Source organism: Crotalus tigris, unplaced genomic scaffold (genome assembly GCF_016545835.1).
Source record: "Crotalus tigris isolate CLP2741 ecotype Arizona unplaced genomic scaffold, ASM1654583v1 scf7180000017754.2947050, whole genome shotgun sequence".
Lineage (NCBI taxonomy): Eukaryota > Metazoa > Chordata > Lepidosauria > Squamata > Viperidae > Crotalus > Crotalus tigris.
The window spans coordinates 2782403-2804568 of record NW_024096616.1 but is presented as its reverse complement, the minus strand read 5'-3'; the positions used below and the strand labels follow the sequence as shown (position 1 = coordinate 2804568).

At 37.9% G+C, this 22166-nt stretch overlaps 2 protein-coding genes across 4 annotated transcripts in view; one reads left to right on the top strand and one right to left on the bottom strand.

Moving 5' to 3' along the window:
- Nucleotides 1–2061, top strand: part of FAT2 (FAT atypical cadherin 2) — an 84328-nt gene extending 82267 nt beyond the window's left edge. The window contains exon 24 of the mRNA XM_039340926.1: nt 650–2061. Within this exon, the coding sequence (XP_039196860.1) occupies nt 650–1185 (536 nt within the window). The 3' untranslated portion in view covers nt 1186–2061. The remainder of the gene's footprint in view (nt 1–649) is intronic.
- A 13900-nt stretch (nt 2062–15961) lies between these two features.
- Nucleotides 15962–22166, bottom strand: part of LOC120306898 (proton-coupled amino acid transporter 1-like) — a 30227-nt gene continuing 24022 nt past the window's right edge. For all 3 annotated transcript variants that reach the window (XM_039340923.1, XM_039340924.1, XM_039340925.1), the window contains 4 exons: nt 21304–21402; nt 20007–20173; nt 17671–17840; nt 15962–16793 (listed from right to left, as the gene is read on the bottom strand). In XM_039340923.1, coding sequence (XP_039196857.1) covers nt 16534–16793; nt 17671–17840; nt 20007–20173; nt 21304–21402 — 696 coding nt within the window. In that variant the 3' untranslated portion in view covers nt 15962–16533. The remainder of the gene's footprint in view (nt 16794–17670; nt 17841–20006; nt 20174–21303; nt 21403–22166) is intronic.

The following is a 22166-nucleotide window of genomic DNA, read 5'->3' as shown; positions in this document are numbered from 1 at the left end:
GAAAGACATACAATTTGTTTTGCGCTCATAACTGACAAAGCAGCTATTCTGTCAGAATGTTTCTGGAACTATCTCTAGTTCAACATGTTTTGTGTATCCGCAGAAACAGTAGAATTGCAGGATACAGTGAGCATGAGTAGCTGTTGGAAACAGCATTTGTACAGTAAATAAGGACAACAAATAACAGTAATGCTAATGATAAAATCTGATAGGTTTGAAAATTGGTCAAGAACATGTAATTCACTTCTGAAAATATCCATCAATATATTTCATTTATCTTGTCCCTGAGTTTATCACTGAGTTTGATCCATGCAGTGGAAAATCTTTGTCAACAATTCCCTTAAACCAGGTATTGTATTGTTCCAAAATTAGAACTGGAGTAGCATGCTAGACCTTAAAAATTGTTTTAGCTCCTGGTGAGATGTTCCCTCTGAGTAGATTATTTTTATTCGTGCTTGATAGACTTTTTGCAAAGTTTACAATTTTACAGAGCTCAGATTCTTAATTTTATAATACTTAAGAAAACAAGTTTCCTCATTCTCCAAATTATGAAAAATTATGTGGTTAATATGAAGATGCAGTGAAATAATAGCTATTGCAGACTATATATTTATTAAGAGATACTCACAAGCTTCTGATTTTATTTCAGTGTATCCAGGAGAAACAACCTACTGGCCACCAAGATACCAGTCAACAGACACTCAGGAATATCATCAATATGAAGTTATTGAAACTCCCCTTCCACCTTCCCCATGCCATCGACCTCCTCCTCCTCCTCCTCCTCTTCCTGTAGACTCAGATCCAGCTGGCCTTTATGGTGGCTTTCCTTTCCCACTTGACCAAAGCAACAAGCGGGCCCCTATTCCGCCTCGTTACAGCAATCAAAATCTGGAAGACTTCTTACCCCCTGGTTCCGCCGAACTAGCTTCTTCCAAGTGTCAGAATGAATACACTGCAATCAGCTATTATCCTTCTCAGTTGGTAGAAAACGAAGGGCCACTTTACCATCCAGACAATGGGTACAAGAGGGTTAGCATGAGACTTAGTGTGGCCCAGCCCTCCTACGCAGACTGTGAAATCAGGCCTATACCGAATGTCAGAACTCAGCCAACATTGCCTTCTAATTATGAGGGCTCCGACATGGTGGAGAGTGACTATGGAAGCTGTGAAGAAGTGATGTTTTAAAAAAAACAAAATACAGTGCATCTGTATTCGCAATATGCCCGAAGGAGAGGACATTTAATTCAAGTATACTTCACTGAAATGTGCAACCTCTCCATTTTAACAGCAGCATCTTTCCTCCCGGGTAACTGTGCTAAAAGATAGCGTTCATGGGTTCTGCTCGCGGTCCAGCCCCAATTTTTTTTTTTTACTTGGGTGGGACTCCAAATGGATCATGTTGCTGTTTTATAGAGCTGGATTATATCTGGGCAGAAAGATAGAATTGCAAACCAGGGCATATGAAAGCACTTTCAGTGAGTGCTGATAGCAGCTGTTTTTTTTTTCAGTCACAGTGAGTCCTTGAAAAAGCAAGTGGCAAATTACAGCAATTCTCTCTGTGCCTCACACAGGTTGTTTTATTCATGTATCTCATTTGTTGTTTCTATTAAGAAATATACAAGGATGCCACAATAATCCAGAAAAGGAACTAATGGATGGTGTTTGATGGACATTACCTTTTTTCTGATTCTCATAATTTCCTAGAAATTGTTATCAAGGAGCTTCATATTTCTGTCTAGGAAATAATAAGAAATTAAAAAGGGCTGATTTTATCTACATCACTTTGAATATATTTCTCAAACCACTGCCTTGAACTATTCATATTATGGATATGGTATATATGCATATATTGTGCAAAGTTGTGTATGAGAGAAAATGTGTGAGAGAAACCATTTATGGGTTTATCTAGAAAAAGAACCAGACAAAAAGAGGAGTCGAGTAGATAATTTAATACAAGGCTGGCCCATACTTTAAATGCACTATATATCTTTGGTTAAATTTCTCTGTGAGAGTTTATTGTGAATATTTGTTTATAAAAAGCAATAAAGAATTTTAAAATGATATACGTGTAGTAGAAGAAGAAGAATGGGTGGTATTGGAGATAATCAGTAGTGTTCATAGCTCTCTGTTTATTTAGGGAGAGTGGATTCTGGAATTTTTACTTTTACTTAAAATCTAATCTCATTATACCATGAATCATAGAATCATAGGGCTGGAAGGGACTTTAAAGTAATCCTGATCTAACTATAAGAGGTTTCCAGGCAAAACAATTAGATATAAGTTTGTTGCACATCTTCATCTCTGGAGATGTATATACCTAGTTCATATCATGTGCAAGTAGATTATGATGAAGATGAACTTAGGTAACTGATTTTAAATTACAGAACCATGACAAACACAATGCAAGAAAGGCAATTATTGATTTGTCTGTTGATAACAAGTTATAAGTACAAAAACTATCCAACCTCTTGACTTCTAGAAAATGATTTCAGAATTATATAAACTTATATATTAAGTTTATATAATTTATATATAAGCATATAAAGTTTATATAACCTTTATAATATAATAAATATTGCAATATATATATATATATATTAAAATAAACTTTATCATTTACATATAAATTATAACTTTATCATTTATATATAAATTATATAAACTTTATATAAAATTATATAAAGAATTATATAATTCTTGCAGAAAAGTGCTTTAACCCAAGATTTTCTTGCTTCAACTACAGAAAAGACAAATGCAAACCATTTATGTTGCATTTCAGATATTAATATATTCTGCATGAGGATAATCTCAGCTAACTCTTTACAGTAGTGTGTTACATAATATCTGCTTCAGTAACTAAAGCCCAGTAATATTATGGCCACCTTCATCAATGAATTGTTCTTATAAGGATGGTGGTCATTATGGTGCAAGACTAAAATGCTTTATCTGTACAGACCCCTATGTTGTCATTTAAAAAAAAAAAAAAAACCTAAATTTTATCTTGTCATGCCATCTGGTGGTTAATACTACATTAGCAGTTATCTGCATCACTGGCCATCAATTATACTATTGAATGAGGTTATTAACCTTGCTTGCAAGAGCTTCTGAGATCAAAATGGTCCGGCTCTAAACACCAGATGTATCGCCATCACCAGCGTCGCTTTAGTTACTTTAGTTAGATTTTTCTCCGTAGTCTTAGTTTCTTTCCATGGATGGAAAAATTAATAACCGCCTCACTTAGGTGACAATAAAACCACAGGAGAGGCTGCTTTCTCAGCTTCACTCCAGAACGTCACAAGGACAAAGGAACCAAAGCATCTGCTGGGCCAGAACAGGAGAAAGAGGCAAGTCTGAAATCGGAAAAAACAGCGGCAACTTTTCCTAAGAACAAGTGGAGCGAAACAGTACAAGTGCAAACCACGCCTTAGGTTTACACGCGACCTCGATTCATTTGCACACCCGCCTTCCTACAACGTCGAGGGGAAAAGGGCAGCGATCTGACCACCGCAAGAGGGCGTGGCCAGCGCCATGAGGAAGTTGAAAGCACGGAATGGCCAGGCGCGCCCTCCACAGGACTAGCTTCTTTGTGCGCGACTTCTGGAAGGCAACGGGAGGCTAGGCGGGTGCAGGGATACTCCGAGTACAGCGATGGGGGGGGAGGGGGGCATTTGGGAATGAATTGCAGAATCACAGAGTTGGAAGGGACCTTGGAGGTCTTCTAGTCCAACCCTCTGTTCAGTCAGGAGACCTCAGGCAAATGGATGTCCAATCTCTTCTTAAAAGGCTCCAGTGATGGAGCACCCACAACTCCAGGAGGCAAGTTGTTTCACTGATTAATTGTTCTAATTGTTAGGAAATTTCTCCTTAATTCTAAAAATCTAAATTAGTTCCAAGATCTAGAATGGACTACTCTCCTTCCCAGCAAAATCCTCTAGCTGAGAATGACCGGATACCATAGCACGATTCTGAAAGGTCCAGTGCTTGGGAAAGGCAAACAGTTGATATAGCTTTGACCCCTTCTCTGGATTGGCGGCCCAATGCCTGCTCTAGCTTTGCCTCTCCTTGAATTGGCAGGTTGGATTAACACTCCTTGCTTCCTCCGAAATTACTACAGAAAAAGCAAAAGATTTGGGAGGAGGTTCTGACCAGGTTCCTTTCTGCAAAGAACCAAGCAAGCTTTCTCCTCTTTTAAAGGGGACTGTATGGGGACTTCGTTGTCTTTGGCATGTAAACGTACCTAAGAATGAGTTCCTCAGTTACTCCCTTTCCAGGCCCCAGAATTGCCAAAGTGCCTGCAGCGTCCAAGTAAATGGGAATGGAAAAGGAAGAGTTGCAGAGGAACCGGTCTGCTGGGTTGGGAAGGGAAAGTGGCCTCTACCTCCTGTGTGGTAACTTTCCTTACCTTTGTCCTCATGATCACCATTGCTAGTCATCCGGGGGAACTTCTTGGTGATTCAGTTAGTCTGCAGTAACAAGAAGTGGGCAAAGCAGGTAATGGAAAAGCTGGCCACAACCCTTGGTTTCCAAGGTTACCCCATAGCCTGCAACGCCTGCCTGACTAGGCCCTAGATCAGGGGTAGGCAACCTCAGCTCTTTTATAACTCATGGACTTCAACTCCCAGAATTCCTGAGTCAGCATAGCTAAACTCAGAACATTTCCAGTCAACAGTGTATAACCTGCTTTGTTCATTATTTTTTCTGGTATCTTAAAGAATGAACATATTTCTTATAGCATAAACTTTCCTTGTCCCTTAAATATTCTTAATATTTAAGAATATTAGAATTGCATCTTTCCATGATCCTCTTTCTCAAGGTCATAATCGTCTTTTTCTGTTTCTATTCCCCCCAATAACTGATACTTGGATTCCAAAAATAATATAAAGCTGACATAAATAACAGAATAAGAGAGTTGGAAGGGACCTTGGAGGGCTTCTAGTTCAAGCAGGAGACCCTATACCAGGGGTTCTCAACCTTGGCAACTTTAAGACTTGTGGACTTCAACTCCCAGAATTCTGGGAGTTTAAGTCCACAAGTCTTAAAGTTTCCAAGGTTGAGAACCCCTGCCCTATACCATTCCAGACAAGTGTCTGTCCAGTCTCTTCTTAAAAGTCTCCTGAGATGGGGCACCCACAGCTTCTGAAGGCAAACTGTTCCACTGGTTAATTGTTTTCACCGTTATTCTCCTTAGTTTTAAGTTGCTTCCCTCCCTGAATAGTTTCCATCCTTTTTTTTTTTTTTTTTTGTCTTGCACTCTTGATACTTTGCAAAACATGGATGGAATAAACCTGGTTGAAGAAGCAGATGTAATTTTTCCCATTGTCCCAAAGAGTCATTCTACGTGAGATAGATTGATAGATAGATAGATAGATGATAGATTTTTTTTCCTGCCTTTATTATTTTTTCTTTTTATAAATAACTCAAAGTGGTGAATATACCTAATACACTTTCTTCGTGCAATTTTCCCCACAGCAACAACACTTTGTGGTGGGTTTGGCTGAGAGTGAGTGACTCGCCCAAAGTCCCCCAGTGGCTTTCATGCCTGAGGCAGGACTTGAATTCACAGTCTCCTGATTTCGAACCTGGTGCTTTCATCACTTAGACCAAACTGGTACTGGGAAAAGACTATTTTATCTTATTCTCCTCTGTCTTTTTGTCTGTATAGCACAAAAACCAGTTATACAAAAAACTACAATACCTTCTTAGAAAAATATGCAGTTGTTTAGCCAATCAGTTACTCATTTATGGGGGGAAAAGGCATCTTTATGATGTCCCAAAGATGCTTTTTCACGAGGCAACTGGACTTTCTTGTTTTTCTTTGAAAACATTTCGCTTCTCAGCCAAGTAGCTTCTTCAGCTCTGACCGGATGGTGGGGAAATGGAAGGATTTATACTCCTTCCAGACAGCTGGTTATTTGCATTATTTTAGAGCGTCATCGAGGCCACCTGGAGGTTTATCTATGTCCTCAGGGTCACCTGAGTAGTGCAAATGGGAGTGGAGCCTTCTTGGAACCGCTGAAAGGACTACGTTGTAAACTGGAGATAAATGATGTCGTATCCCACCCCACCCCCCCTTGTCGAGAGAGGGTTGTTCAATTTTGACAACTATGACCTGGATGTCTAAGAATCTCCATGGACATCTTTATGATGATATATAAAAACATTTTATGATGAAATGTCAATGTTGTTGAGATGAATGGTACACACAGTTAAAGTGTAATACAATATCAACATGCTAGTAACTAAAAGGAAATTTATACTTCCTTGGTATCAACACAACTCTTTTGAGTGTACTGAATGAGATTTCATATTAAATGATCCCAAACTGTGAAGCCAATCAGAAGACAAGTTCTAACTTCTGTACAGTACTGGTACAGTATATGGTGGAATGCTGCTAGAGTTTCTCAGGACCTGTGATATTTCTGAAGAACCTAGAAAGTTGATTTAATTTTCTCTAACTTCAGCCAGTTACATTGCATACATTTTTATAATGATAGACAAACATGACAAAAGCTAAAATAAGAGCCCAGTCTCTGTATGAAACTTTCAGTTAGAAATCATAGTTCTACACACTTTGCAAACTTCTATAGTTGGAATGATTAATCCTATGCCAACTGGATCAGTTTGTCTGTTTGTTTGTTTGTTTTAAAACAATAAAACAGTTTTATTCATGAAACTGATAGTTGGGTATTTTCAAGTTCTCACTGTCAGGAAATTCCTCCTTAGTTCTAGGTTGGATATCTCCTTGATTAGTTTCCATCTGTTATTTCTTATCCTGCCTTCAGGTGCTTTGGAGAATAGATTGACCCCCTCTTCTTTGTGGCAGCCTCTTAAATATTGAAAGATTGCTATCATATCATTCCTTCTTTTTGTTAGATTAGATATACCCAGTGCCATACAACCGTTCTTCCTATGTTTTATATGAAGTCCCCTAATCATCTTTGTTGCTCTTCTCTGCAATCTTTCTGGAGTCTCAACATCTTTTTTATATCAAAGTGGAAGGCTGCTAGTGCTGCCAGTCAAAAGTCATTACCCAGCTAAACCTTGTTTCTCTTTTTATTATCTGTGATAAGAAAAAAAAAAGTTTGTAGAAAACCGTGGGAAGATTTTGAATGGAAAATGCCACTGTTTGGACTTTTACAATGGAATTGTACAATAAATATTTGGACTGGAAACACCCTTTGAGTTTTGGTCAAAGGTGAGCACAGAAGATGTTGTTTGGATCCATTTCTTGCTTTCTGGCATATAATACTCTTATTATATTGCAGTGTACTCTAGGAGTTGTGTATCTTTCTTCTTTAACTTGGCTTCTATACACTGCTTTTTTTGTAAAAACAAAAGGTGCTGGGACTCGCACATGTCATACAACCCGCCTTGCCTACTTTACAAGGTTCCATCCAAAAAAGGTACTAGAACTCCGTTCTGGGCGTTCAATGCAAAAAAAGCCCTGCTTCTATAACCATGAAAGTGAGATGTGTAAGTTGCATATTATCCTATACTACAAGGAAAAATGTTTTCTTCTCAAATGAGTCCTTTTACTGGGATCCCAGCTCTAAGAATTTTTATTCAATCAGGCCCTTGATCAATCAGGGAGAAGAATGAGTGGACTGTTGCTCCTTCCAGTAATAAGATCTGAATTAATTTCCTTACTTGAAAGTTATAAATAGCTGATGTGTGCAAGTCTGTGAGAAGACCTGATATCAAACTTTCTTCTAGACTAATATGAACATGCCTAGTCGGTGTAATGGGGATGAAATATGGGAACTAGCTCCCAGAGCAAAACTATTATCCAAGCATGTCTGGATTAAAGCTACCAATGTCAACCTTTCATGGTTCATCTTAATTAGGGTTTAAGGGATCATTCAGGGTAGACAACTTACTTTGCAGGGAGATTGTCCAGACTCACTCTCCAGAATTTTCAACTAGGGACAGTTCAAGACAGCTTCCCATGTTTTTTGATGGGAAAATGGATGTCTTGGAAAGATTATAAATTCTACTGTACTCACAAACATACTTGTGTCTAAAATTGCCTTGGTCTTACTCAAAAAGCAAGATCAGTGCTGTGTTGATTGTCCATATTGACAGTTTCCACTGCATTAAAAAAGGTAGCAATACCTATGGATTGTGAAACCTTTTAATAAACCTTCAGTTGTTAAAACTGAAAAATACTACCTTTTGAAAATGAGCATTCAAAATATAAGGAGCAGGTTGGAAAAGGCCTCATTTCTGTGCTTTTAATTTGTCATTTTAAAAAAATATGGGGAACTGAAGGTATTAAATGGTGCTCCAGGTGTTTTGGAATTGCACCCAAGGCACCTATTACTATTGGTACTATCTTTGCTTGCTTTTGCCACAGTCATTCTATTTCTATTTGTGGGTCTTTTCATTTTGTGATTTTCTTCAGTTCTTTCTCTTTGGTTCTGCTTCCTCCATGTACTACCATGTCCACTATGCAGACTTTTTGTCTTTCATATCAACAGCTGTTAAGTCTGGGGTGTTGTGTGGCAAGTGCTTATCTGTTTAAATTCTAAAGCTCCAGAACATTTTAGTGTCTTCATTTTCTATTACTTTGTTTATTTTGTGGTCACACCAGGTCTTGCTTGCAAGCAAATGATATTTGTTGCAGATATTTCAGTACAGCATTATTACTACTTTCTCATGCTGTTGTTTATAGTCATTCTGTGTGATCTTCTTGCAGCAACTAACTAGGTGGTCAAATGTTTCTTTAACTTCATTTCAGAGATGGCATTTGTTGTCTGTTGCTGTCTTCTAAATTCTGGCTTTGTATGCATTTGTTCTTAAGGCTTAGTCTTGTTCAGCCAGAATTAGTCCCTTTGTCTCGTTCTTCAGTTTTCCACTTCTTAGCTAGGTCTGTTATCTGCTTTGCCTGCTCTTTTTTTAATATACAAGCTACGTAATACTTTGCCTTGCTAAGTCTATTTTCTCTTCTTCATTTGGTTTTTCTTAAAGACCAGTTTGGTCTGTTCTGTACTCAGTCAACCTTCATAGTATGCTAGGTTTAGGGCATCTTCTTTACTTCAAATATTCTTCCGATGCCCTTTTTATTCTTCAGCTGTCTGAAGTACTTGCAGCATTCCCTACCCAATTTCCTTTATAAGTAGGGTCGGTCAACATTGCTGCCTAGATGAAAGGCATGATTCATTGTCATTATTTTTCCTTTATTCTTCCCGTCTAGGGCTTTTTGTTCTGTTTGAGTCTAGTCCACTTATCCAGTTTTGTATCTAATGACTGGAATTGCTCAAGTGTTAATTGCCTTGATGATATTTCTTCCATTTATTATTCAGCATGAAAACATTACAGCAAATGGGACACTGGATCAAAGCAGGCTTGATTAGCAAAGATGCTGAAAATAGCTGTATGAACATTAATTGAAGGTCCTTTGCACATACACAAACTCAAAGCAGAGTTTTGATCTAAACAAAAACATTTATCTTCGAGATAACCCCAGTATATTTCACTTCCTAACGTGAAATCCAAATGTTTTGCATTTCAAAATATGTGTGTGTTAGATGCCACCTCAATACTCTGCAAGTATGCTTCCAGAAGTTCTTTTGGTGCCAGGCTGCCATGGCCAGATGAAGGTGGGGGGAAAATATGCTTCTGGTGAATGAAATTTCACCGGTCCTTTCCAAGTACAGTCTCAAGGTCAACTCCTTGGGAACAGAGCACAGCTGCATTCCTCAGGAGACCGTTCTAAAAACATCTCTTTTAAATTTGATTGGCCATGAGGAGGCCAGCTGTGGGAGAAAACTTCAGAGGGAAAAGTTGTTCTTGGGATTTTGGCACGAGAATTTCAGTTCTGGCTTTGCACTACTGTATTTCACTTGGCTTCTAGTAAGCTACACCTTTCTCAATCCAATGATGTTAAGGCTCATTCTTACTTAGAGACTCAATCTGAGACAGGTCTGACAGTATGATAAAAAGCTAGCGACTTGATACCATCAATAATGCCAATTCAATGGCACTGTGTTTCAATGCTTGTTTACTTGTATCCTTAATTATAGTGTGTCTAAATTCTTAAGCAAAAGTGTTTGGTCTTTTCTTTATGACCAAGGAACCTTCATGATAACCAGGAATTGTTCCCAGAGAAAGTAAATCATACGGGAAAGCATGTGATATTATACTTGCTAACTTCCATGGAATGAATTTGAAGTCATTTAGGGATAGCAGGGTGGAGTGGGGAAACTGAAGCAAGCTTTGTTGGAAAAGCAAGTCATTCGTCTAACAACCAAGTGAAAATTTGTGTCCATTTTTATTTTTACAGAAAACAATTTAACACATCTCTGGGTAATCATTCAGGTATTCAAGATTTATAAAGGAACATTATGAACTGCCCTCCCCAAGGTTTCTGCATAAGGAGCTTAAAAGAGGGAAGAATGCAGTCATCAAAGAAAGCCAAGAAATTGGAGAATTTTCTGCAGCCTTTGTTGCTCTGCCAATTTAGGATGGTTGGGGCTTCAAATTATTTATGCTTATGTTCATATTTTAATGATTGGCTACCCTCCATTCATAAGTTGAGATTATCCAACAATAATCCATTCCCTTTGACCACTATCTTTTCCTTTATCATGGACACTTTAAAAATATTTAATACTTAAAACAAATATATTTATGTTGGCCAATGTTTTATGATAAATTGGGATATATGTAGCCTTGAGAATTTGACTATCAACATCTCTATCTTTCAGGTCTTATGACTCAAATTGAAACAGCAAGAACTTTTTTCAATATATCAGTGTCTCCTATGACAGAACCTTTTTTTAAAGTTTTGTTATGATGAAATATGGAACATCCAAAGCATTCTGATGGATGCAGATGAGTTGGATGAGTTGGGAGTTTTGTACCAATTTTTTTTTCATTCCTTGCAGATCCTTAATTCTTGACTAAACAGTCTGTTAATGGATATTATGTGAGTAGAAGATGCATGAAAGCTACTGCCTAAAGAGCAATAACATTGACTTATATATATAGTTCATAGTTGGGTAGTTTAAAAATGTCAATACTGTATATTGTCCCCACAAACTGGCTCTTCATTTTACTGACCTTGGAAAAATGGAAGGCTGAATCAACCTTGAGCCCCGTCAAGACCAAACTCCAGGCTGTGGGCAGAATTTGCCTGCAATACTGCACTTTAACCACTGTGCCACCAGACCTCCTCAATTTCTATGCTTGCTCAGAGTTACATGTAAGCATACTTTATAACCTATTTCATCCCAAAACACCATCCTGAATGTAAGCTGGACAGAGCTTCCAGGACTGAATGTGGATTTGAACTTTGGTTTCTCCAGTCCTGCTCCAGCAACCACTACACCATCCTGAGTTTTCACTGTCTAAAGAACTGGAGCACACATTTGCCTGAAATATTCTTATAAGCCAAGCAGGGATACTTTGTACTGCAACTCTGTCAGTGTGTGTCTTGTCAAAGGTTTGTAAGTTTATTTAAATTGTGAACAGTTAACAAGAACAGCTGCCTTGATTTTGTGTAGTTTTTAGTTCTGATACCATGTTGAGGAATAGCCAGGGCATATTTGTTATTACTTTATTTATTCAGCTTCATTAAGTATTATAAATTATAAGCAATATGAAAAAAATCAAAGTCAGTGTGGAACCTTATAATAGAGTAAAAAAACTGAATTTATTGAATGAAACATCCACTAAAGTATATCCTTCAGTTACAGCATTATCATACATAACATCATCTGTATCTCCTATAAAGTACACCCAATGTACATAGTGGCTTGCTGTACACACATGTAGGCACAAATAAATAAACATTGACTGCTTCGATAGACATACAAACAGACATAGTTTTCTATCTTCAAAATCACTCCTTGTGGAAACATTTGAGAATAATTGTATGCATTTCTAAAATTTAGGTTACCCAAAATATGTTTGCTTAATTCTGCACCATGTTTAAATATGTGTCACCAAGCTACCCTAAAAGGAGCAACAGTATATCCAATTGAAGGCAAAGGTCCAAAGTGGTAAATTAAGAGTAACGTTAAGGAATTGGAAACTGTTCCCAAAGCTCTGTACAAACATTAGTTGGGGCTTTCATCTAGTCTCCAAATATGTAGTTTTCCAATTTCTTAGATGTATGCATTGATCTCAATACCTTCCATGTGGTCCCCTTTGGAAGTCAGTTTTGGGGACTTCGATAGTATTAAACGTTTGGGGAATACCAAAGGTGTGTTTGGATTTTGCACATATCTAATTTCACAAGTGCAGTCACTTCTTTTACAAATAAATAAAACTAAAGTAAACAGACCTGATTGACACTGAAATACCCTTTTATCCATTATCAGAGACAGAGCAGACCAGATGACAGAGATAACTTATGGAGGGAGACATCAGGAATGTTTACTTCAAATCCCATAGTTACCGACTCAGTATGAGATCTGAAGAGGACCAGGATGGAGGACAACTACATTACAGACACAACTAGACAACAGATCAAAAAACTCTTAAGATGTAATTATACAGAACAAATGCTGTAGCTTTATCCTTCTGTGAGTACTACTGGAAGCAGGTGTATAGACAATTCAGTAATTCACAACTGCCTCTTTCTGGGCTGTGCAAGAAAATACAAATATGCCACAATTTATTCTAAAGGGGAAGAAAAAGAAACCGTAAAAGATAATTGTATGAAGGGAATTTTATCATATATAACCAGACAAGGCCACCAACCACAATGCCAAGGATATAGATTATAATTAGTGGTAATGTCTGATGTAGACTTTTTTCATTAAACTGGAAAAAGTGTTCATTCTCTAGAAGTCAAGAAGAAATACTATTCCCACAGAGAAGAATGCTTCACATTGTGTTCCATCAGAATACAAAATTTTATAGAACCATAAATTACAGACATATTAAGGCATCTATTGCGATATAAGTGAACAAATTCATTTCATTCAGTGGCTGTGATGAATATAACTAATAGCCAACCTTGGACACGCAGAGACTAGCAGAATGCTACCAATGCAATATTATGGGAGGATCAACTTTTCAAATAATGGAAAATCTACAAATCAGTAAATGTTAAAATCCTGCATTTTCTATGGAGGTTATACTTAACATCTACCAAATTGGTCTTAATGGCACTTGCTATTGAAAAGTGGGGTAATCCCAAAGTTAAAAAGCCAGTATCAAATTCAATAATGCTTCTTTGCGACTTCATTAAGTTCCCTTGTTTCTCTACTTTCTGCATCCATTCTGCTTGTTTCAGTAATGTGCACATAATCACTTATAATAGTTCAAGATGCTACAACTGCAAGAATGCACAGGCATAACCTTATCAATTCTACTGTTTGTAATAATTACGAAGTCAAAATATCAGTTTATTTTTTTTAAAGTTAGAAATGTGTCATTGCTACTCAAGAGAGAAGCAACCTAGAACTAAGAAGAAATTTCCTGACAGAACAATTAATCAGTGGAACAACTTGCCTCCAGAAGTTGTGAATGCTCCAACACTAGAGGTTTTTAAGAAGAGACCAGACAACCATTTGTCTGAAATGGTATAGGGTTTCCTGCCTAAGTAGGGGGTTGGACTAAAAGACTCTAGAAAGAGTACAGAGAAGAGCAACAAAGATGATTACGGGACCGGAGGCTAAAACATATAAGGAACAGTTGCTAGAATTGGGTATGTCTAGTTTAACGAAGAGAAGGACAAGGGGGGACATGATAGCAGTATTCCAATATCTCAGGGGCTGCCATAAAGAAGAGGAATCAAGCTATTTTCCAAAGCACCTGAAGGGAGGACAAGAAGCAACGGGTGGAAACTAATCAAGGAGAGAAGCAACCTAGAACTAAGGAGAAACTTCCTGACAGTGAGAACAATTAAGCAGTGGAACAGCCTGCCTCCAGAAGCAGTAAATGCTCCAACACTGGAAGTTTTTAAGAAGAGACTGGACAGCCATTTGTCCGAAATGGTGTAGGGTTTCCTGCTTGAGCAGGGGTTGGACTAGATGATCTCCAAGATCCCTTCCAACTTTACTACTATTATTATTATTATTACCTCCAAGGTCCCTTCCAACTATTCTATTTTTAAATTTTATTTCATCTTGACTACTCTGGCTACCTGGCAAAGGTTCTAGTTAATCATGGTAAAAACTTCCAATACCATTAATCTGCAGGGCTCTGTTCATGTCTTATGTCCTGGGTTCACAGGCAAATTTAAAGCAGTTTTAATTTATATTTCACCGTTATGTTGCCAAGACCAGAATATTTAATATTTGTCTATTTTCTCACATGCTTTACTATATAGGGATAGAAATATAAACCCCAAGTATATCCCAGAGTTAATGAGACATCTATAACTTCAGAAGAATGAGAAAGGGGATAGGAAGCTAACTCAACCATAAAGCAATGCATAAAAAGTAGATAATTCATTACAATGGTATTTAAAACCAGACTACAAAACCTTTCCAAAATAATTCATAAATTCTACATTTCAATATCTATTTAAAGTGTTAAATAAGTATTTGAGTGTCATATCTAAAGAGTGATAATTCCGCGTTCCCTTCTTCATCCTGTGTGGCTATTCATGAAAAAAGTTAAAGATATAACCTAATCACAATTACTGGAAGAGATCAATGATATGCATCCCATCTTCCTTTTTTTAAGTCATAACCCAACAGAAATAAGTCCTACTGAATTCAGGGAGCACAAATTGCTTCCTGGTAAATTGCATTTTAATTATAATTTAAGGTCTACACGTCAAATTCAGATCCCTTGGCTAATTAGATAAACACAGAAGAAACCACAATTCAAGCCACATGTATGATTGTTTTAGAAAACAAAAATGGTAGTATCAAATACCTAATAATGCTATGAAGCAGCTAAAATCTTAGGAAGAATTTTTTTTTTAAAATATCCTTAGTGTAAACTATTCAATTTCAACACTGTTCCTGAGAACAGTGTTCCTGAGAACAAAGGCAAATAATAGAAAATTGGATGTGTATTGCACTTTTAATATAAGAATCTCCATGTGCCTACTCAATCAATTTGTCTATTTTGATTGGCTAGCTTTTCAAGGCCTCTTATATGTGAAATAAGAAAACCGTGAAAGTTGGGCCCATGAATTTAACCTATGTACATATGCTAATTGGCTACAATTGTTAAGTAGTTCTCAAAGTGTTTCCATAATCCAGAAGCAAAATAATTCAGAAGTTACAACTATGCATCTGACTCACCTTATGTTTTTTTATAATGTATATACATATACTCATGTGAAATTATTGTTTACATGAAATTGGACTATAATCATGACATTCAGGGCATAGCTTTTCCAATTTTTTCAAAAGTATGCTTAGTGAATGTACCTTGAAGCTACAACAAAGCAAAAGGTTACAATAGATAATTGGTTTACAATATCCTATTGTTTCCACAACTATAAAAAAAAAACTTTAAAAACACTTTTCAATCCCCTATCCAGCTCATACATGTATCTTTTTTCCCATAGAATTTTGATATGAACCCTGCTATAGAGTCAGAGTAGCAGTGCTGGATTTGGCAATATAAACCTCATTTCCCTTTTTATATGCAGTCCAATTGGTGTTGCCTGAGAATTATAGATTAGGCAGCTTGATACTATTTTTAGTTTTCAGTATTACCACCAATAGACACAAAACTTCATGAAATAGGAGCATTAATTTACTGCAGCTGTTTTTAATATTACAAACTGAGTTTCATTTGCGCTTCCCTCTTCTGTGTTAGCTATCATTTTCAAGCTATTTTCTCGCTTTTCATGCAACTATCTAAAAATAGGAATTTATTTTAGAAATGAGACATACCGTATTTTCCGGCGTATAAGACGGCTCGGCGTATAAGACGACCCCCGACTTCGGAGAAGATTTGCGTGGTTTAGAAAGTCGTCTTATACACCGGAAAATACGGTATACGGGGGTCGTCTTATATGCCGTATAATACGGTATACGGGGGTCGTCTTATACACCGGAAAATACGGTATTTTACAGCGTATAAGACGACTTTCTAACCATGCAAATCTTCCCTGAAGCCGGGGGTCGTCTTATATGCCGAGTCATCTTATACACCGGAAAATATGGTAATAGTTTCTAAGTTGGTAGCCTGAAGTAGTTTAAAACAAGAACAATGAAAATAAAAATGAACTGGTAACATGATGCTCAAAAGACTTCATAAAAATGATCTGGTGAGGAATATTAGGATTCTTAATTCTCCCCATATTCACTGCTCTTGATCTAGATATCTAGTAAAATCCAAGATGCTTGCAAGACATTCAATTTCTTTCAGGTAAGGATAATCATAACTGAGCACCTTTTTTGTTTTTTATGACATCTCCTAAATCAATCCCATACAAAAAAAGAAGCATAAATAAATAAGAGCCCCTTCTTTTTAACCATAGCCGTATCTGTTTAACCTATAAAATAAATAGATTTGGAAAGCAAGGAGGAGTCCCAGGTTTCTGCAGTTGCTATGAAGAAACTCAAGATCCATCCGAACTGCAGATAACTTCTCAAAGTGAAACAGGTTACAGTGTCATGGTAAAGCAGTGGTAGCATTGGACACAGTTGGTACAATCAGTTCATAGAGAGATTCATATGTCCCCACAACAAAGCCAGTAATACCGAAGAGGCTGATGAGAATGTCTTTGGCCAGGATGAGCGGGTGCAGGCCTTCCGAATAATAGGTGAAGATCTCCAAGATGGGCGGGATAATAAGTGCTAGAGCACTGCTGCTCACTGAACCTACCAGAGCTATGACAATGTCCAAGCGAGGAATCAGTATTGCAAGGGTACCTGAGGGATAGGAAAGGAGGAAATAAAGGTTTTGTCAGGGAAGATGCCTGCTGAAGAGCAAGCAGCTGAGGTAGCTGCCCTTTCTTTACTACAGCTTCAAATGAAATAAACATCGTTTTAATTTCGGAGTAAATTTTTAGTCTATAATAAACTCTTCTGGCAAAACAGAAGGGGACATGAAATTAAACAGACGGCACTGAATCATGACAAAATGTGCCATCAGTATATACACTCTTCAAGCTCAGAGGTGGGACTTGTAAACAGCTCAGAATGAATTCTCGAATCTAGCAACAATATTATTTATTCCAAATATCTGTACAAAGCTATTGCATTAGTCAGGCATCCTCAGATGTTTTGAGGCAATGAACGCCTTTGGAATTCTGAGACCCATCACCTGAGTGTCATGTGGGGTGACCCTCTATTCATGAGATGGCCACCATATTGGACAAGTCACATCACCGCAGCAACCTAAGAGAATTTTTCACATATCTACCTTTTTTGGGGGGGGGGGGCAACTAAGACACTGCAGATCAATCTTGCAGCTCACTTTTATCCTTTTGATGTAGGTGTAGGGCAGGGGTGGGGAATGATGGCCCTTTTATGCCTTGTGGACTTCAACTCCCAGAATTCCTGCGCCAGCCATCCTGACACAGGAATTCTGGGAGCTGAAGTCCATAAGTCATAAAGAGGCCATGGTTCCCAACCTCTGGTGTAGAGGGTGTATTTTTTCACCAAACAAAAGCACTGCCTGAACTCAGCCTCCATTTTTATTTTCTATAGAGCCCAGTAATTTTCTTACCAATATCTTTACCACAATGAAGCATCCCTTGGGCTGAATCTCTACCTGCCAAGTGAAAAGAAAACTCTCACCACTCACATGTTACGCAGACCAGGAATACTCTCAGCAGCAGTTTGCAACATAATCTCCAGCGTTCAGGGATCTTGGAAACAGCCACAGGAATTATTATTTCTGCAGGGACATAGAACTGCAGAGCGTAAGTGAAGAAGATTCCGAGGGAGTAGAGCAGCTTGACAGACTGGTACAACCTGCAAAAATGAGGCAAGAGGCAACCATTAAATCCACTCAGCTTCCTGGTGAAAAACCAAATAAAAAATTGAAGTCAGTGCACTGACTGCACCATTTGAAAATGTTTGTGCACCCTAATCCAGAGACCACAAGGGAAATTTGGCTCATGAGTAAGGAGCTAAACGTAAGTCACTCTCCCTTGAGGAAAGAAAGTGTTATTCCTGAACCAGGGTTTTGGATATTGCAGAAAGCCTCAAGACCAGGTCCAATAGCCTTATAGCAAAGCAACAAGTCAAAGGAATATCCCTTGATAAATTGCCTGTCCCTGATATGACAACTGCTAAAGTACTTGTTCAAAATTACTTATGACTTCATGAGTTTTTAAAGGCATGGATTCCTGTTTAAAACTGAGCACTCACGCAACGATGCAACAAGTTTTATTTCAAAGCCTTCTTTTTTCAAATAGTGAGAAATTTCTGATGTCATCAGAAATCAAGCTCCTTATTTGCCGTCATGAGACAGATACAGCTGATAGCTGATTGCATCACTATTATAAAATTAGAGGGCAGTGCTAACTAAATGTTGTTAGAAGATATAGTGCTAGAATTGATGGGACTGAGTTTAATAAAGGAATTATCAAAATTATTGTAAATTTGAGTTTTGAAAATAATATAGCATATATTTTTAAAAAATATAAAAAATCAACACATGAATATAGGCTCTCTCTCCTATGGAATTAATTCTGTTTATTTTTAGTGACCACAATACATAAACAGAAAGAACTGGAACCTAAAATACACTTTTTTATCCCAAGTACAGTTCTGCAACATTGCTTTTCTTGGATATCCTCTATATCCATGGTTCTCAACCTGTGGGTCGGGACCCCATTTGGGGTCGAACGACCATTTCATGGGGTTCGCCAAACAACGCAGTCCGCCATTTCCCCCCCTTTTCCTTAGCTGTGCTACTCCCTTTTATTCTATTGGCTTTTGAAAGCCAATAGGAATTGTCCAGGCTGTCTCTGCCCTGCTGAGCCCGCCAAAAGTCCCATTCTGCAAACGGTGCTGCACCAGTTGAGTAGTCCTCGACTTACGACCGGTTGGGGGTCGCAGCATTAAAAAGGTTGAGAACCACTGCTCTATATATTGTCGCACTATATAACTCATACCTCCTTACTGAAATTTTGACATGGAAATATGTTCTGTCAGTTTCGATGTCATATTAAACTAAGAATTTCTATTAGAAATGGATAAAAATGAAAAATTGATTCAATCATCTCCATACAACAATTTATGAATTGGAGAACCTGGTGGGGTGGTTGGAGTAGAAGAAGGGAGACTGAATTTCTCATGGCTTCCATCAGAATTAGAAATGGGAGAATGAGTTATGGGAGTTAAGATTAGACAACTTTATTATCATCAGTGACAAATTTTCCAAGGAGGTATTCTAAGCCAATGTGATGATGTCCTATATGTGGCAATATCAGTGGTGGGATTCAGCCGGTTCACACCACTTCGGCAGAACCAGTAGCTAATTTTTTGTTGCCCAGGCCCAGAATGGAGGTACGGAAGCAGCATCCACACAGAGAACCGGTTGTTCACATATTTGAATCCCACCACTGGGCAATATGTTTAGTCAGCTAATATAAGTTCCCAGGATCATGAATGAGAATGTGATAACCTAAGACAGACATGTCAAACTCGCGATGTCACATAACGTTGCGAGACATATTGGGACAATTTTACCATTGCTAGCAATGGGGTGGGCACGGCTTCAGGAAGATGCGTCCAGCCCGAGGGACCAGCAGTTTGACACCTCTGACCTAAGAGATAACCCAATTACAGGGGACAGCTGCTCTGCATTCTCAAATGTTTCTGTGGCAGTACTGGTCTTTTTCCTAGTACAAAATGCACTATTTGAAACATGCTTGAATCAGTTCAAAGTATGCAAAATTTGGAACACAGAGAAACATGTATTGATATAAGAGATGGTGGCCATGAGAAAGAATGAAGACATGAGACAGAAAGTGACTGAGACTACACTCTAAGAGCCTCCCTACAAAGGAAGCACCTTTGGAAATTGTTTTTACTTTTCAGCATCTGCAATTCCATTCTTGCTCATTCAGGAGTAGCCTATAGTTCGACCTTCTCTCTGCCTGGTAACAAAAGCTTCCCAGTTCAACTCACCAACAGTCGGGGAGATTGAGAGTGATGCTGGGCTGGATGTTAGCTCCAAAGCGCAAATATCCTAGTGTTCCCAAGCTGAGGTAGAACGAGGTGACAATTGCCATTCCCACATACAGAATAGTGTGAAAGTGCTGAGGGTTCTTCATTTTGTTTTCTAGAGGGAGCACCTTGGAGAAGAAAAAAAGCCCCAAATATTCAGTGAATATCATTTTACTCCCCTGATTAACCTAACCTTTTCACAACAGACCAGGGCATGCTTAGCATTTGGTCTTCTTAATGAATCTTGTGAGTATCGGGACTTCAATTTCAGTGAAAACTAATTGTGGAAGTTTGAGTCAATCACTGGCTCTCAGCCTGATTGACCTCACAAAGTTTTTATTGTGAGGAAAATTGAACTGGCTTAGCTCCTAATACTTCATTAGATATTCCAGTCCCCTTCAGTCACATCGGACAAGTTTGCACTCACAAGCATTTGTTCTCAGTCTTGCTCTGAATCCTCAGAAATTATCCTTATGATCCTCAAAACAAGAAAACAAAAGAGTACAAAATAATTGAAGTCAGTGCATAGGCTGAGGCCTAATAAGCATTTGATAGGACTCTACCCTTGTTTTCATTTCTTGAATGCATGACATAATCAAATAAAATGTCTCATAATAGCAACAATCATCCAAGTAATATAATTACCCCTCTGGAAAATTGGATCTACAAATTAAAGATAAAAGATAAACATGACTAGACCAGAGAGAAGGAAAAAGGAATAGAATGGATCAAACATTTCCATGTTTATTCCAATAGATCAACTAGATATGTTCAAAAGATTAGAGCTATATAAGATAAGATCACTCATGTACACCATTATGTTGCATTTTAATTAGAGTTTTAAGTTAGAAAACTCAACATAAAACAGTGTTTGGTCCCAGAACAGCTGTGAGCCATTATCAGGTCAGGTGCAAACTGGTCACATGCTGCCATACAAAGACTGTCATTCAAATATAGACTAAAATAGGTAACATAGGTCTTGTCATAGGTTCAAAGTCTTGAAGACTAAACATGTCTGGCTGCAAAGAGACAGATGTGCTAAATGCCACCTGAGAATCTACTAGACCTAAGTTATTTTTCAGTTCGTAGCAAAACAAGATTCCCAGCCATGAGTGTCCAACCCTGGCAACTTTAAGGCCTGTGGACTTTAGCTCCCAGAATTGCTGGCTGCGGAATTCTGGGAATTGAAGCCCACTGGTCTTAAAGTTGCCAACGTTGGATAGCCCTGTTTTAAGCTAGGTTTCTAGGCAAGACTTACCACTCCAATGCCTTCAAAGGCAAAGATGGCTGTACCAAAAAAGAGAGGCATTGTCTTCCAGGCAGCTACCATAGGCAGATGGCTAGGATTTGGAATGTCCTAAAAAAAAGAAAAGCAGATGATCTGTAGAAGGTATTTCAATTGGAAGCAGTTGCAATTGAGGAAACTCTCTTATATTGAATCAAACCAACAGAACCCTCCTCACTCAGATTTTCTACACCAGCCTCTTCAAGCTTAATATCCTTCTTATTTGCTAGAATTACCATTCCTAGAGCTCATAAAAGCCTTGCTGGCTACCACCTTGTGGAACTGCAAGCCAAACTTGATAATTTCTTGCTTCACTGTGCTTGTATTCTGCCGAATTTACCAAACCCTCTGGGCAATTATGTGGTTATAACATTTTTTTTAAAAAAAATCTAGAAATACATACTCTGCTAAGGAAAAATACAAAATGTAGGTAAAGTACTATAAACTGCCCAGAGTCATTTGGTAGAGAAATGAGCACCATATAAATTTAATATATAAATAAAAATAAATAAAATAAACCGCTGCAGAGATGGCAATTAAATTAAAATGATGACAAAACTGAAAGAATATCTCTTACATGGTAGCTTTACACTGATTAGTAGCTACTATCCAAGTTCTCAGGCAACAGTTTTCCTCTGCTATATGTAGAAGTGATGGAAACTCAACTACTTCTATTGTTTCCCTGACTTCTCCTTAAAAAGGTGTTGGGTTTAAAGACATTACTATCTATGAATCTCATAGATCACTGAAAACAAAAAAATACAATGCTCAGGTGGTCTTCTATCAGTTACTAAAACCTTTCTTTCTAGACTCTTCCCTCATTAAATGAAATGCTG